Genomic DNA, 14,794 nt, shown 5'->3' on the forward strand with positions numbered 1-14,794 from the left:
TCCAGTTCTGTGGAATTTATTCATTCAATCTGTACCCCGCCCTCCTCTGGCAAAACTGGGCTCAGGGTAGCTTCTAACAACATCTTCAGTCGAAGTAACTCACAAGAATTTCCAATTTTCAACATTTTACACTTATAACTATAAAATCATTCTTATCAACAATAAAATCATTTCCAACTAAAACTCAGCATCTTGCTTCTATCTCTAACCTGTACAGCACCCCCTAAGCTGTGGTTAGATACAATTTTTTTGGAGGGGTGTAGAAGTAGGAGATCAAAAACAACTGGTCCAGGACATGTTTACTTATAGAGGGAGGGGAGGGAGGGAGGGGAAAGTAATTTCCGAACTCCAAGCATTTCTAAGGTTTCTTTGCTAAGTGGATTCGTCGATGTGAACTAAGATGTGCACTCTGAGCAAAACATTTTCCGCACTCCAAGCATTTATATGGTTTCTCCCCTGTATGGACTCGTTGATGGGTAGTAAGCTGTGAATTCCAAGCAAAGCTCTTTCCACACTCCAAGCATTTATATGGTTTCTCCCCTGTGTGGATACGTTGATGGGCAATAGCATCTTTATTCCGACCAAAGCCCTTTCCACACTCCAAGCATTTGTATGGTTTCTCCCCTGTGTGGATACGTCGATGTGAAGTAAGATGTGAACTCTGAGCAAAACTCTTTCCACACTCCAAGCATTTATATGGTTTCTCCCCGGTGTGGATACGTCGATGAGTGGTAAGCTGTGAACTCTGAGCAAATCTCTTTCCGCACTCCAAGCACTTATAACGTTTCTCTCCTCTATGAATTCGTAGGTGTTCCATAAGATATTCCTTAACAAAAGCCTTTCCACACTCTGAACATATGTATGATTTCCCCACTGTGTGGCTTCTCCAATGTGCATCAAACACAGATTTACCAATGAATGTTATTCCACACACAGGGCAATTGATCTTTAGTAGGTTTGGGGGGACGTCCTGGGATTCAACACCCTGAGAAACAGGAAATTCATTCTTGATCTTCCGTTTCATTCCAGTGTTTCTTTTCGGTTGTTTCCCTTCCAATAAGAGCTGTTCTGGTTGTTCCTCAGACTTGCCTTCGGGATCATCTGCCTCTGGAATAAGCAGAAGAAAAAGGTAAGACTTTAAAGTAAAAGTGGAAGCAAGGAAAGAAACCCATTAACTGCTCTGGATAGCAACCGAAATCACTTCAAGGGAAGACAAATCCTGCCATTAATTGACTTCTTCCTTGAAGGGTAGTTCTATCAGAGACAAGGGATCTCAATGGATCCTCCATGTTTAAAGGCAGTACCCTTTTGCCAGCAAGGCAATCCCAGAAGGAGGCTTTGGCTCTGCTCTTCTGCTTGTGAACCTTCCAAGGACTCCAGTTAATCATTGTGGCTAATGGGATGCTTGACTAGAAGAACTCTGTCCCACCCTCTTCCTACATTTGAACACAGAACAGAATAGCAATTGCTGGACAGCCAGTTTGTAGAAGATCTTTCCAACTGAACTGTGGAAACCCAAGCTGAGCTCCCCAACTTGTACAGTGCACTGCAGTCATCTTGAGCCAACTTCTCTTCCCCAATCTTATTAGCCTCCCAGGGTCACTGTGCAGGTAAAGAATGCTCTCACAAATGTTCCTTTCTGCTCAAATGAAGGACGGGATAACAGGTGATAATTCATTGAAATCAACAAATGAAGGGTCATCTGCAATTGACTCAATGGATTCAATCTCCTCTCTCCAAGCACAACCACTGATCAGAAGAGAACTTACTGGTTTGGTGGTCCAACTGGAGCAGCTTCAGTTTTGCTGGTTGTTACCTTTAATGTTCTAAATGAGGCCAGAGTACTCGAGGTTCCACATCTGCCATACTGTCTCCCTTCTACTCTTAAGGTCCGCCTCCCAAGCCCTGCTCTCTGGGTACAGAGGCAGGTGGTCACTAGAGATGGGATGTTTTCAGAGGTTGCTCTTCATCTCAGCAATGCCCCCCTCCCCTAGTTTGCCTGGATCCTACTGTACTATCTATTTACCCCTAGGCCATAACATTTATTTTCAATCAAACTTCTAAGAGCTTTTATCGTTTCAGCTGCTCTGTGATGTGCTTTAATGCTGACAACTATTCTCTGGATATTTTTGAAGCTACTCAGTGGCTGTTTTACCTTCTTTTCATGCCCCTGGTTTGTTTAAATTTTTAAAATGATAACTCATGTAGCCCTTCAGGTTTTATTGGAGTAAGGAAATGGTAAAACTACTCCATTCCTCTCTTCCCTGGAATGGCTTGGGACAAACATATTTTTGTTACATGGTCAATATCTGGCATAGCAAATAATTATTAATACAGTTTATAATTGTGTTTTTGGTTTGAATTTTACATCAATCTCTTATTTTTTGAGAGACTCTGGTTGCCATAAGTTGGCTGCAACTGGATGACACATTCTTCTTATTCTTAAAATGTTACAGCATTGTAGATATTTGTGAGCAGTCTCCTAAAATATCTGGAGAGGAATACCAATCAATCAAGGTTGAATACAACTGAGTAGTGTATAGCAATGTCCTCCAAGGTTAAGGACCAATAAGCCTGCATTTCCCCCTCTGTTCTAAGCTCTCTTTCACATTACAGAAAGCTTTCCTGGCTATTCTCAGCTCTTTATTCTTTAGAAATCATTGTTCTCCAGAGGCTGAAAGTTAGCCAAAGAATATCTCAGCAAAATGTCCATACCACATAAATATGCACCTACCTGCTGCTCGCTCTCTTTCTTCTGGGTCTTGTAAAAATGAATTTCTGTTTCTTTGCAGCACGGAAATACAATCAGATGTGGAAAGCAGAAGTTGTTCTTTGGGGGGAAAAAACAGACCAGTCACTTCATGGGAGGGGAGAGAGCTACTGTGTGGAATGATTTCTGCTTTCAGCATCTGTGAATGAAGGCAGAAAAGACTTACCCAGAGAGGACCTATTCTGACGATTGTCTTCCATGACTTTCTGTGAAGGGTTCTTTGGTCTGGATCCGGCAGGGCCCACTACTCAGTGAAATGAACAGATGCTTCCTCAAAGATCACCAGACCCTGAAATGGAGGGGAAAAAACCTCTCTCCTTACAGATGTTTACTTACTTACAGGATTTAAACATACCTCAGATGTTTTAATTTTCCATGTAGTATATCTTACAGTCCATTTACAGATTGGCTGAACAGCTTTTAAATCAAATTTATAATCTACCTTGAGTTCCAGTGAGAAAGGTAAACTATAAATTTTACAGGCCAGGCACCCATCTGGTGGAATACGATGGCCCTGCAGTTGGTAGACTAGTAGGGGCCCTGCAAGACCTTAAAAAAGTCAGTTTTGACTGGCTAACCTCCTAGCATTTCACCAGTCCCTACCACTCTTTGGCAGAAGAGAAGCGGGAAACTGAGCGGGAGGCTGTGGCCAATAGAAACCACGCAGCTCCGATGGAGCCAATGGGGAAGCGGGGACAGGGGGACACAAGGGAGTTGATTGGTTACTGTTTGTTTTAGAAAGAAATACTGGAACTGAGAACAAGAATCCTCAGTTCCAGCACTTTTGGCACCCCAGCTAGTTTACACCAATAATCAATAGTTTGTCTTTTTATTGCTCGACTTTGAGTTTGAGTGGTAAATTCAGCCTTTTACACCAAAAATACACAGTTTTTGCAGGGCCTATAAGATGGAACTATTCAGCCAGGCTTTTACATGTAGCCAGCCAGGTTGAGTTAGAATATCGTTGCTGGCCTCCCGTAGGCACAGAAAGGGGGTTTGTAGCCATTCTGTTGTCTACCTATGTTTCATGATAGATTAATTATGTTTTTTTTTTAATGCTGCTGTTGTTCGCTGCCCTAAGCCCTATGGGGAAGGGTGGGATACAAATAGAAAAAAATGACATCATTTAATAATACTAATATGATTATTGAGAGCCAGTGTGGTGTAGTGGTTAAAGGGTCAGACTAGGATCTGAGAAACTCATAAGTCAACGTTCGTCCAATTATGTTGTGTGGCTTTTAAATTCTAGGTTTTTACCTCCCCCAAAAGAGATGCCTGAACTGAGAAGCTGGAGTGGAGCATCATTCCTACGCAGGTTCAGGGGAACATGGCCCCTCGATGATGCGGCTGGCCTCCACTCGGGCCAGGGCCTTTACGGCTCTGGCCCCTGCCTGGTGGAACACTCTTCCTCCAACTGTCCGGGCCCTGCGGGACCTTGGGGATTTCCGCAGGGCCTGTAAGACCGAGTTGTTCCACCGGGCTTTCGGAGAAACCAGCCGCTGAGTGCCCCCTCCCCCCCCCCTTGGCTATTGGAATCCCAGGCTATCAATGCCGGATCCATTATTAAGATCTATGGGTTCCCTATACAACATCGGGACTTCTCCCCTTGTTAGTTAAAGGGATTAGGGCTTAGGAGGGACGCTTCATCTAGATATAGGATATAACAATGCTGTTTTGTATTATAATTCTTATGGATGCCTATGATATTTTGGTGTGTTTTTATAGTTGTGCAGGCACTTCCAGAATGCCTTCCGGGATTGTATGGTATACCAAATTAAATAAATAAATAAATAAATAAAATAAATAAAAGCAGCCCCCCTACATTCAAGATGATGATTATCTTACCCAATAGGTTGCTCCATGGAAATGCTCCTGTGTGGTGGTCTCTTGCACCTGAAACAGACATGGAGGTCCCAAAAAGGGGAGATTGATGAGAAAAGGAACAGGACACAAGCTTGGCTGGGTGTGGCTATTTCCAACAAGTTAGTTGGCCATCTGCCTGCATATGTGCCCCTCTTCATCTGCTGGTTGTCTGAGTCACTACCTTGTCCCATCCTCTGCCTGGCTCAAGAGGAAGTCATGTGCCAGGGCCACTGCCTGGGAATTGCTCTCAGGTCCATATTCCCAGACCCAGCTCTGCATCTCGGGGGGCAAGACAGCCAGCAACTGTTCCAGGATCACCAGGTCCAACATCTCCTTCTTGCTGTGCTTTTCTAAATTCAGCCCCATATGGCAAAAATGGTAGAGTTGGCTGCAGACCTGTGGGGGACCCTGAGCATCCTCACTGCAGAAGTGCCTGCATTGCTGGCACTGTACATCTGAAGGGAGGACATTGTACCCCAAGTTCTTCTGAATTGCCCCTTCCCAGAATTCCTTTCTGCTCCCAGGCTAAGTGGCATCAGAGCCTTAACATGCACCAGGTGAGGCCAACTCCTCCCTCACCTTCTTTTCCTCTCTGAACAGCCTCCACCTGGACAAGTGAATTGTCTTTCTCATCTGTCAAATTATTCTACAAAGGCTAGTGCCAGATCTATATCTCCTGAAAAGTAAAGGCTGCTTTTCAGTCTGACACATGTACTCACACATATGACGTCTGTGTCTGAAGGAGTGAGCTCCAGCTTGTAAAAGCTCACTCAGGAATCAAGATTGGTAGAGAGCCAGCATGGCGTGGTGGTTAAGAGCAGGTGGATTCTAATCTGGGGAACCAGGTTTGATTCCCCATTCCTCCACCTGAGTAGCAGAGGCTTATCCTGCACTCCTACATTCCTAGAGGTTTCTCCGCACTCCTACATTCCTGCTGGGTGACCTTGGGCTAGTCACAATTCTTCAGAGCTCTCAGCCCCACCTACCTCACAAGGTGTCTGTTGTGAGGAGAGGAAGGGAAAGGAGCTTGTAAGCCACCTTGAGTCTTCTTACAGGAGAGAAAGGTGGGGTATAAATCCAAACTCTTCTTCTTCTAGTACATCAGAAGCCAGATGGAGCAAGTATATTCAAAGTTTCAGTTCATCAGAAGTATTTACTATTCAATACAACAAGTAGAAAGCCTGTATTCTGGTTAATAACAATATTGCTGAATGATAAAGGATCCAGCAGCATTCACCAGCCTGAGAACAATATATGGGACCAGGAACGGGGTTCTAATTCACAAAACAGTTATGAAGATGGAAACAAAGAGTTTAGATTTATACCTTGCCTTTTTCTCTGTACAGAAACTCAAGGCAGCTTACAAACTCCTTTCCCTTCCTCTCCCCATAACAGACACCGTGAGGTAGGTGAGGCTGAGAGAGTTCTGAATGAACTGTGACTAGTCTAAGGTCACCCAGAAGGAATGCAGGAGTAGGGAAACAAATCCAGTTCACCAAATAAGAGTCCCCTGCTCATGTGGAGGAGTGGGAAATAAAACCTGATTCTCCAGAGTAGAGTCCACCTACTCTTAACCACTACAACATGCTGATTTAAGCAAGATAGAACTGCTTAAGAGTCTCAGAGGCACTGGATGGTCCCAATCCTGCCACAGACAACTGTAAAAAGTCCAAAACACGTCTGGGGTTGTTTATGGAAACCAATAGGGCTATGGAAGTCAGAAAAGAGGAACAAAGAACTAATTTTGAACCTGGCAGGATTATTAATTATAATATGATTAACAGGGTTGAAAAGTATTGCATGCCATGTAAGGATTAGACTTTTCATACAAGAAAGCAAAGCAAGGCAGAGATCTTTCAGAGTTTTGTGGCTGATCTGAGGAGCAAAAGTTTGGAGTGCTTGTCTACTTCTTAAGAAATTGGATTGTCCTAGTTTGCAAGAGGTGAGGCAGATTTTTAGTAACAAACGATCTCACATCAGCAAAAGTGACGAATGTGCCGAGATACAGAACTCACCAAGAAAAGTGCCTGATACATAATTGTATTTTTACGATGCCATAGGAGAGTGGAAGGGGAACGCTCCAAAAACCAAAGTTTTCTATTCCAGAACAAAAAGGGGGGAAACCCCTGCAAACCTTTTGGGACCACACCTGCCCCACAACATTGTCAGGCTGGTGGGAAGATTACAACAAAATGAGAGTCAGCACAGTGCAGTGATTAAGAGCGTTGGACTCTAATCTGGAAAACCCGGTTTGATTCGCCACTCCTCCACATGACCGGAGGGGGGGGGGGGCGCTCTTGTCTAGTGAATTGGATTTGTATCCCCAACCCTACCCATGAACCCTGCTGGGTGACCTTGGGCTAGTCACAGTTCATGCAGACCCTTCTCAGCCCCACAAAGTTGTGGGGAACCGAAGGAGTTGCTTGGAGACTAATACGCTTAAGAAAAGCAGGGCATAAAGCCCAAACTTTTCTTCTTCAAAAGATTTTGCTGGAGTTTGCAGTCGAAGCCACAGAAACAAACTGAAGAATATGTGCACAAACCGGATTCCATGGACAGCTCAGCTCCAGGGACCAGGAGACTCCAGAGAGCAAGTAAGACAACACTTTGTAAAATGGAGTCCGCTGGCTGATTGTTAACGAAGTATTGCTAAACTACAGACTCCGGGAGGTAAATATTGCAGGAATACTGAGACCCCCCTCCCTTCCCCCCTTAGCTACCTCCCCGGACTATTCTAGGGACACAGCAGGGCGGAATTTGGCAAAGAAAATATTATTTTATATCTTACCCAAATATATATTTTACAAAGCACTCCTCCTCCCTCGCCTCTCCTTCTCCCAGCCGCACCAGCAACTCATCACGCCTTGCACAATGGAGCAGGAAGTGACTGGAGCCTCTCTAGGAGTTGAGACTCCTTCCCTTTAACCCTTAGGTCGGCTCTCGCCGGAAGGAAAATAAAAGAAAAAAAAACAAAACAGAACAGCCCGACTTCTTGCTTTTTGGCTTGCCAGGGAGTGCACAAGTTTATAAGAACAAAAATTACTCTGCCTGGCTCAAAAGAACAGCAATAAAACCACAAACTTGAATAGAAATTATTAACAGCACTATATCCAATAGCCAAAAATGTAATATATTAACAAAGAAAGGGGACTAATAAATGTTTTAAATTAATGTTTCAGATGAATGAATTCATGCAAGCCCTTTGGCGGCAGAAGTGAGGTTTGAGGACTAACTGGCAGAGAGCCTCTTCTTCCCTTTTGTCCGGCCTGATTTCTAACACACACACACACACACACGCTAACTGTTCCTAAATCAGCACCCTATCTGTTGAGCCCGCAGGCACATTTGGACTTCTGAGACGGCTTAGTGGGCACAGCCGCAAAGTGGCTACGACAGAAGGCGGAGCCAGCTACAAAATTATTGATCCATGAAATGGGTCTATCCTTGGATGCATTGGTTTTAATGAATGCCAATGAGCTAAAGCTGACTATCAAAAGAGATTGTATGATCTCGAGTATAGTCACCTGATGCAGCAGGCTAATAAACGCTGCTCTCCCTTGCACTTGGGTATACCATTAAAACCCTATACCATGGCCAAGTATTTCCATTTGGTCTTAGAACCCAAATTGCGACGAGCCCTGACCCTTGCCAGGTGCAATATTCTCCCTTCAGCTACCACTCAGGGCAGAATACAGAAAGTGCCTTTTAATGAAAGATTTTGTCCCTGCAGTTCAGCTTACGAAGAATCAATCCAACACGTGATATTACACTGCCCGTTACACAGTTTAGCCAGGAATAAATATCTAAACCCGTGGTTAAAACCCCCCATTGATAATATTAATCTATCAATTGTGGTAACGATGTTGGATTGTGGTTCTGCAAGTGTATTGGAAGCGCTGGCTAACTTTTTGTGCTCTGTCATCAGCAAACGGTTATAACTGTACTGGAGATTGTATCATTACACTGAGGTCGCCATTTTTCTGGTATATTGCTGCTGTTTTAATTATGCCATTAAAGGTTTATATATATATACAAAATTATTGCAAAATTAGATTTATAACAAAGCGCTTTGCCTTGTTCTCTCCTCTGTTTCATCCTCACAAAAAGCCTGTGGGGTAGGTGGGACTAAGCATGAGTGCCAGACCTTAGGTCAGCGGCCAAGTTGGGAATCGAACCTGTAGTCAGATCTACTACACTGGCTCATAACATCAGAAAGTTTCTTCTCAGTGAAATCTCAGTGAAAAAGGAAGGGGAGGATGTTTGGAGGCAAAAAGCCCTTGCCTTGCCCAGTACCATTCCTGAGCTCTTGGGTTTGAACCAGCACTCACAACATAAACATTAATTAAAGCTGTGTTTGAATAAGATGTAAAATAAAACATACAGTGAACCACAGCAAGGCAAACTTGAGACTCAGAAAATAAGAAAACTGTACTCTCTGCGCACCACAGTTAGATATTAACAAGTAGAAGGCACTTCAGTTGTTCAAAGCAAATCTCCCCACCCTCCAAGACAGAAAAACCTTTCTCTGACCAGAACACTCAAGCTGTATCCGGTTAGCTTTGATGAAATGAGACACCCTGGAAAAGCCCAGTAGCCTTGAATAGATAAGGACCTCTCACAAACAAGGAGTTGCCTCTGGGAGACTAAATAACAGACATAAAATAAACATTCTGTTGACACGGTGTAACCACTTTTCTGACTTATCAGGGCCTGTGGAATGCAGTGGTGAGAATGTCACAATGACCCAGGTTCTCATCCCTACTCTGCCATGAAAGATTGCTGGCATACCTTGCGTCAGTCACACGCTTTCAACCAGACCCACTTCATAGGGTTGTTGTGATTTTTAAAAAATAGAGGAAAGGAAGAGTAAGCAAGGTGCTATTGGTCCACATTGGGGGGAAAGGCAGCACAAGCAGAGAGAATGGAACAAAAGAAAGGGAGTTTAAGATCCCCCTTGAGCTAACAGAGCCAGTGTGATCTCATGGGTAGAGTGTCTAACTAGAATCTACCAGTAGGTGACCCAGGTTCCAATGCCTCTACTACTGAAAGTAGCTGGCTGGCCCTGGGGCAGTCACTTATTCTCAGCCTAACCTAATTCTCAGTATGGATGTTGTGAGGATAAAATGAAAACAAGAACAATGGACACCACTCTGGGTACCTGTTGAGAAGAAAGACAGAATGTGATGTCTGTGTGGCAGAACAGCCTTCTTCTGAACTGCTGACCCTGTTCCACCATGCCCTCTAAGGCATCTGAGCACAAGTTGCTGACAAAGGTCTCTGCCTGGTATATGCCATCTATCTAGCTCCCCCAATAATGGAGCACAGGGCAGATTATCTCTCCCTCTCTAAGTTCAATCACTGCCACCACCTGGTCTTGGTGAGAATTATCCACTGAGCAGACCAAGGCTCCAATTTTCAGAAATAGATCTTCATTTGAGAAAGGCGCCCATAGGGCTTGCCTTGCCCTTCCTCATTAACTTTAAACACCAGGCCAAAACATGTGTTTTCAACCAGGCTTTGAATTTTTTAAAAAGAAGTTCCATGATCTGCATCTTTCCCACAGACTGTTATCTGGATATTTTGTGGGCTGTTTTGATGCAATTAAATCTTAATATTGATAATGTATGTAGTGTTTAAGGTTCAAGCTTTGGGAGCAGGGTAGCACATAGTGTGTTGCTGTGCTTAGTCAAAGGTCTGCAAATACCCTAATTAATTTTTTAGGGAGTGTTTTTATAATTATTCCTGTAGCCCTTAAATTGTACTCAGCTAAGACTCTGGCCCAGCTCTTATATGGAATATTTCTGGGCCTTCAGATTCAAGTGTTAATCCTTTGGTAATGGTTCAATCTTAATTCTTAAGAGCAATACTTCAGTTTCTCCATTGTGTATCCAGTTAGATGATGATTTTTTATTACAAGTTTTTAAATGGTTGTTAATATGCATTTTATATATACATACACAAACACACAATTTAAAATACAATACTGACTGAGGCATATCCCATTTTCAATTATGTTCTGTAACTGCCAAGGGAACTTGATTAACCAGTTGGGTAACTATGAGGTTTTTGTAGAAATGCCAGTGGGTTTGTGGTTGCAGCTGAAGAAAACTGGCAAGTATTTCTAGTTTGTTCATAATAACATTGTAAATGGGAATCTACTAAAGTTATGGGAGAAAGTACAACATAAGCATTTCCAGCCCATCTCACCTGTGACATCAGCAGGGATAATGTTAGCAACTGGTAAGGCTGAAAAAATGAGAAACAAAATTATGCTTCGAGGAGCTCTTATGTAATAGTACCCATATCATAATTTCCCCAAGGCTTATAAGTCAAGAGCTGTTCGCAAGTTGACAAAACTTCAAAAGGTGACTGGTAGAAGATGACAATTGGTTGTCAAAACTGTGCTCCCTCTGTTTGTGCACAAAGTGCCTGGGTACAAAAAGCTGTCAGAAAATATTATTGGATCATCCTGTGTGACATCACTGAACTTGTCATTCTCTGTGTAAGTATTCTCTAGTGTTACATTTGTTTATAGTCTGCCTTTCACAGCCCTGGTTAGTAATTGGATGGGAGACCTTCAAGGAATGCCATGGTTGCTATGCAGAGGAAGGCAATGGCAAACCACCTCTTTTACATTTTATGTTTTTATATTTTTGTATTCTTCTTTTATGCTTTTAATGTTGGTTATTAGCCCTACCCTCAGGGTGCCATATTATGGGAATTGTAGTTTTAAGTATATATGTTTAATTGTATAATTTTGATTATATATACATTGATGTGCACTGCTCTGAGCCCCGCTTGATGGAGGAGAGCAGTTTATAAATATCCTCCTCCTCCCCTTGTGGACACCACCTGGGCTGTCCCTGACTTGGGGAAGGGGCTTCAATGATGTTGAGAGCTATGCTGGAGGTAGTATTCTACCAGAAGAATCTCCCAAGCCAGACAAGTATCAACCGAGAAACCAGACTAAGAGTGTCCACCAACCCGTACAATATGGTGAAACAAATACAAAAGACTCCTATACCACCTTGGTCATCGCATGGGTTTAACAAGGGTAGCGTCACATGCTGAGGTCCCTGGGCATGCATCAACAAATGGGCTACAAGTGGATCAACCATTAAAAAGACAGAGGTACAGTGCACAAGAAAATCATGCTGTCATACCTAATGTGAAGTGGAGAACAGGCATTTACTGAAAGCCCAGAAAAAAATGTGATTAAAACGAGGACTGAAAGCTGGCACAACAAACCACTGCACAGCCAATTTCTGGAGAAGATCAAGGACAAGGTGGACAATGAGAAGTCTTGGCTGTGGTTAACAATTGGAACTCTGAAAAAAGAAACTGAATCACTGATTTTAGCAGCTCAAGACCAGGCGATTAGAACAAATATGATCAAGGCCAGAATTGAAAAATCCTGTTGATGTAAAGTGCACATTGTGCAAGGAAGCCAACAAAACTGTTGTGATGATAAAATGGAGTTGTGTTGTTCTACCTACACTGACTCTCAATTTGTTTCCAGGCACAATTCAAGATTTCAGTCTTCTTGACCTTCAAAGCCCTTTATAGTTTGGTCCCAATGTACCTGAAGGACTGCCTACTTCCTTTAGAACATACCTAAGCACTCTGGTCATCTTTGGAGGCCCTACTTTTGGAGGCCCCACCTTCTGAAAGTAGTTGGGTGGCATCCTGATACATGACCTTCTCAACAGTGGCATCAAAACTCTGGAACTCTCTCCTTAGGGACATTCATTTGTCATCTATGTTGACTTCTGCCAGTGGAAGATTTTTTTGTTTTGTTTTACTTGCAGTTCCCTCACTGATCCTCCCTTCCTCCCCCAATCTCTTAATTGTTGTTTTTCTCTTTTGTACTTGCTTTATGTTAAGGTTACCAGCTTTCAGGTGGTGGCTGGAGATCCCCTGGGATTACAACTGATCTCCAGGTGACAGAGATCAGTTCACCTGGGGAAAATGGTCACTTTGGAAGGTTACTTCTATGGCCTTATGTTATACCCCATTGAAGTCCCATCCCATCCCCAAGCCCCACCCTTCTCAGCCTCCACCCTTAAAATCTCCAAGTATTTCCCAACATGGAGTTAGCAAACCCTAATTATACCCCATGAAGGTCCTGCCACTCCCCAAATCCCTCCCTATTCAGGCTCCACCCCCACAAATATCCAGGTATTTCACAACCCAGAGTTGGCAAAACTGCTTTAAGTGCTGATTTTTAACTATTTTAATGATGTTATTTGAGTGTTGGTTATAAAGCTCCACAGTCCCCTTCTACTTGAATTGCTTATTGATTCAATACACTCATAGAAACTTCTTCTTTTTTGTAGTTTATTACATATAACAGGCAAGCTTACAAGTTGCTCTAACGAATTAACAAAAGAAAAAAAAACCTCAGGAAAAAAAACGAACTGGGCTTCCGCTTCAGTTTAAACCTCCATCCTAATAGCACTTCCATGTGTTCTGGAGCCACATCCTCCAACTGACACTTTCAGAATGTTCCTGGAACTTTTCACATGCCCCTTTTCAGGCTGAAATTTAGAAGGGGCTAAATGCTCTCAAAATTTCAGTTAGATCCAAATCATATCATACAAGGCAATTATATATAATTAACCATTACCCTGGCACCTAACTTAGTGCATCAAAGCAATAATATTAAAACCTATACCCTTTTACATGTCGAATCTCAAATTCATAATCTTGTAGGGCTAAGGACCATCTCAAAAGCTAATGCAGCATTGCTGTTGTCATCTTGTTCAAAAAAAAAAGGCCAAAGGATTTATGGTCAGATCTTACAATGAACTTAGACCCTATTAGGTAAAAGGATGTAATTTTTTGATTGCCCACAAAATGCATGCGAGAGCATTCCTTCTCGATCGTTGAGTATGCCTGCACATTCTCTAGGTAACGAGCTTTCTACTAAGGAAAACTATTGGATGCATCAATTGGTCTTCGCCTTTCTGGAACTAATGTAGCACCCTAAACCTCGTTCCGAAGCATCAGTATACACTTCGAAATGGTTTCGTTAAAATCGTGGGAGCAACGCTAATACTGGAGCATTTACAATGTAGCCCTTTTACCCCGTCAAAACGTAGTTTGACATCTATGTCGCTCCCGAAACAACTTTTAAATGGAGCTCAGCACTACATAAGTCTGATAATGGTTGTAGCTAGTTCACTTAGTTTGAGGGTATGAGAACTTTCTATAAAACCCAACTTCGCTAATCCTAAAAAGGACTGTGAATATCCTTTTTTGTGGTTGGAATAGGCCAATTCTTAATACTGGCAACCTTAGCTTAACAAGAGAGAGGCTTAATTTGACCGTTTGACTGACACAGTGACCAAGGTATATCACCTCCTTCCATCCAAATTCGACACTACCAGGTCTCAAAAAGTTAACCCAGCTTCCCTGAACCTTCTGGCAAAAAACCATTCATATAGTGTTTTCAAATGGGTCTCCCTAGGAATCCCAGACACATATGATGGCTATATCATCCTGATAAATCAAAGGCATACTGTCTAACCCAGTAAGAACCTTATCCAATCAACCTCTAGGAAGGGTTTTGGAAGCCTACGCTTCCAAACCCAAAAGGCATTCTCTTCAGGTGAAATGTGACCAAGCTCGCATACAAAGGCTGTTTTCTCAGAGGCTTCTTTTAGTTAGAGGAATTTGCCCGTGCGCCTTTGAGGCAGTCCGGGTGCTTATAAACTTAGCACTAGCTAATCCTTTCTGCAATTCCCTCAAGCGGAGGTGTGGGATGAGGATCAAGAAGTTGTCATTAAGATTAACCTTTCTAAAGTCTACACACAGTCTGAATTCAGGAGGGTCACCCTCAGACACCTGCTTTTTCTTCGCTAGTACTATGGGTGCTCACCATGCACTGTTACTAGGCTCAATAATATCCCACTTCAACATTTTGTTTAAACATCCTTCTCCACAGCTTCTTTCAACCGATTGTTAATAGGGTATGGTGTGGTTTTAATAGGTCGCGACACTTCCAGTGTCAATGTGGTGGGAAATCAGGTGAGTCAAGCCGGGCTGTTCAGTAAACAACAATTCAAAGTCCTTTAACAAATGTCTAACTTTGCCCCACATTGCCCTTCTGATAAATGCATCTGAAATTCGAACTGCTCACATCCAGAACACTCCTCAAAA

At 42.8% G+C, this 14,794-nt stretch overlaps 1 protein-coding gene across 1 annotated transcript in view; it reads right to left on the reverse strand.

Moving 5' to 3' along the window:
* The window catches only part of LOC125428579 (putative zinc finger protein 66), a 206,604-nt gene continuing 191,810 nt past the window's right edge, over window positions 1-14,794 (reverse strand). Inside the window, exon 8 of the mRNA XM_048488934.1 lies at window positions 1-792. Within this exon, the coding sequence (XP_048344891.1) occupies window positions 359-792 (434 nt within the window). The 3' untranslated portion in view covers window positions 1-358. The remainder of the gene's footprint in view (window positions 793-14,794) is intronic.

This window comes from Sphaerodactylus townsendi, linkage group LG03 (assembly GCF_021028975.2).
Source record: "Sphaerodactylus townsendi isolate TG3544 linkage group LG03, MPM_Stown_v2.3, whole genome shotgun sequence".
NCBI classification, from domain to species: Eukaryota; Metazoa; Chordata; class Lepidosauria; order Squamata; family Sphaerodactylidae; genus Sphaerodactylus; species Sphaerodactylus townsendi.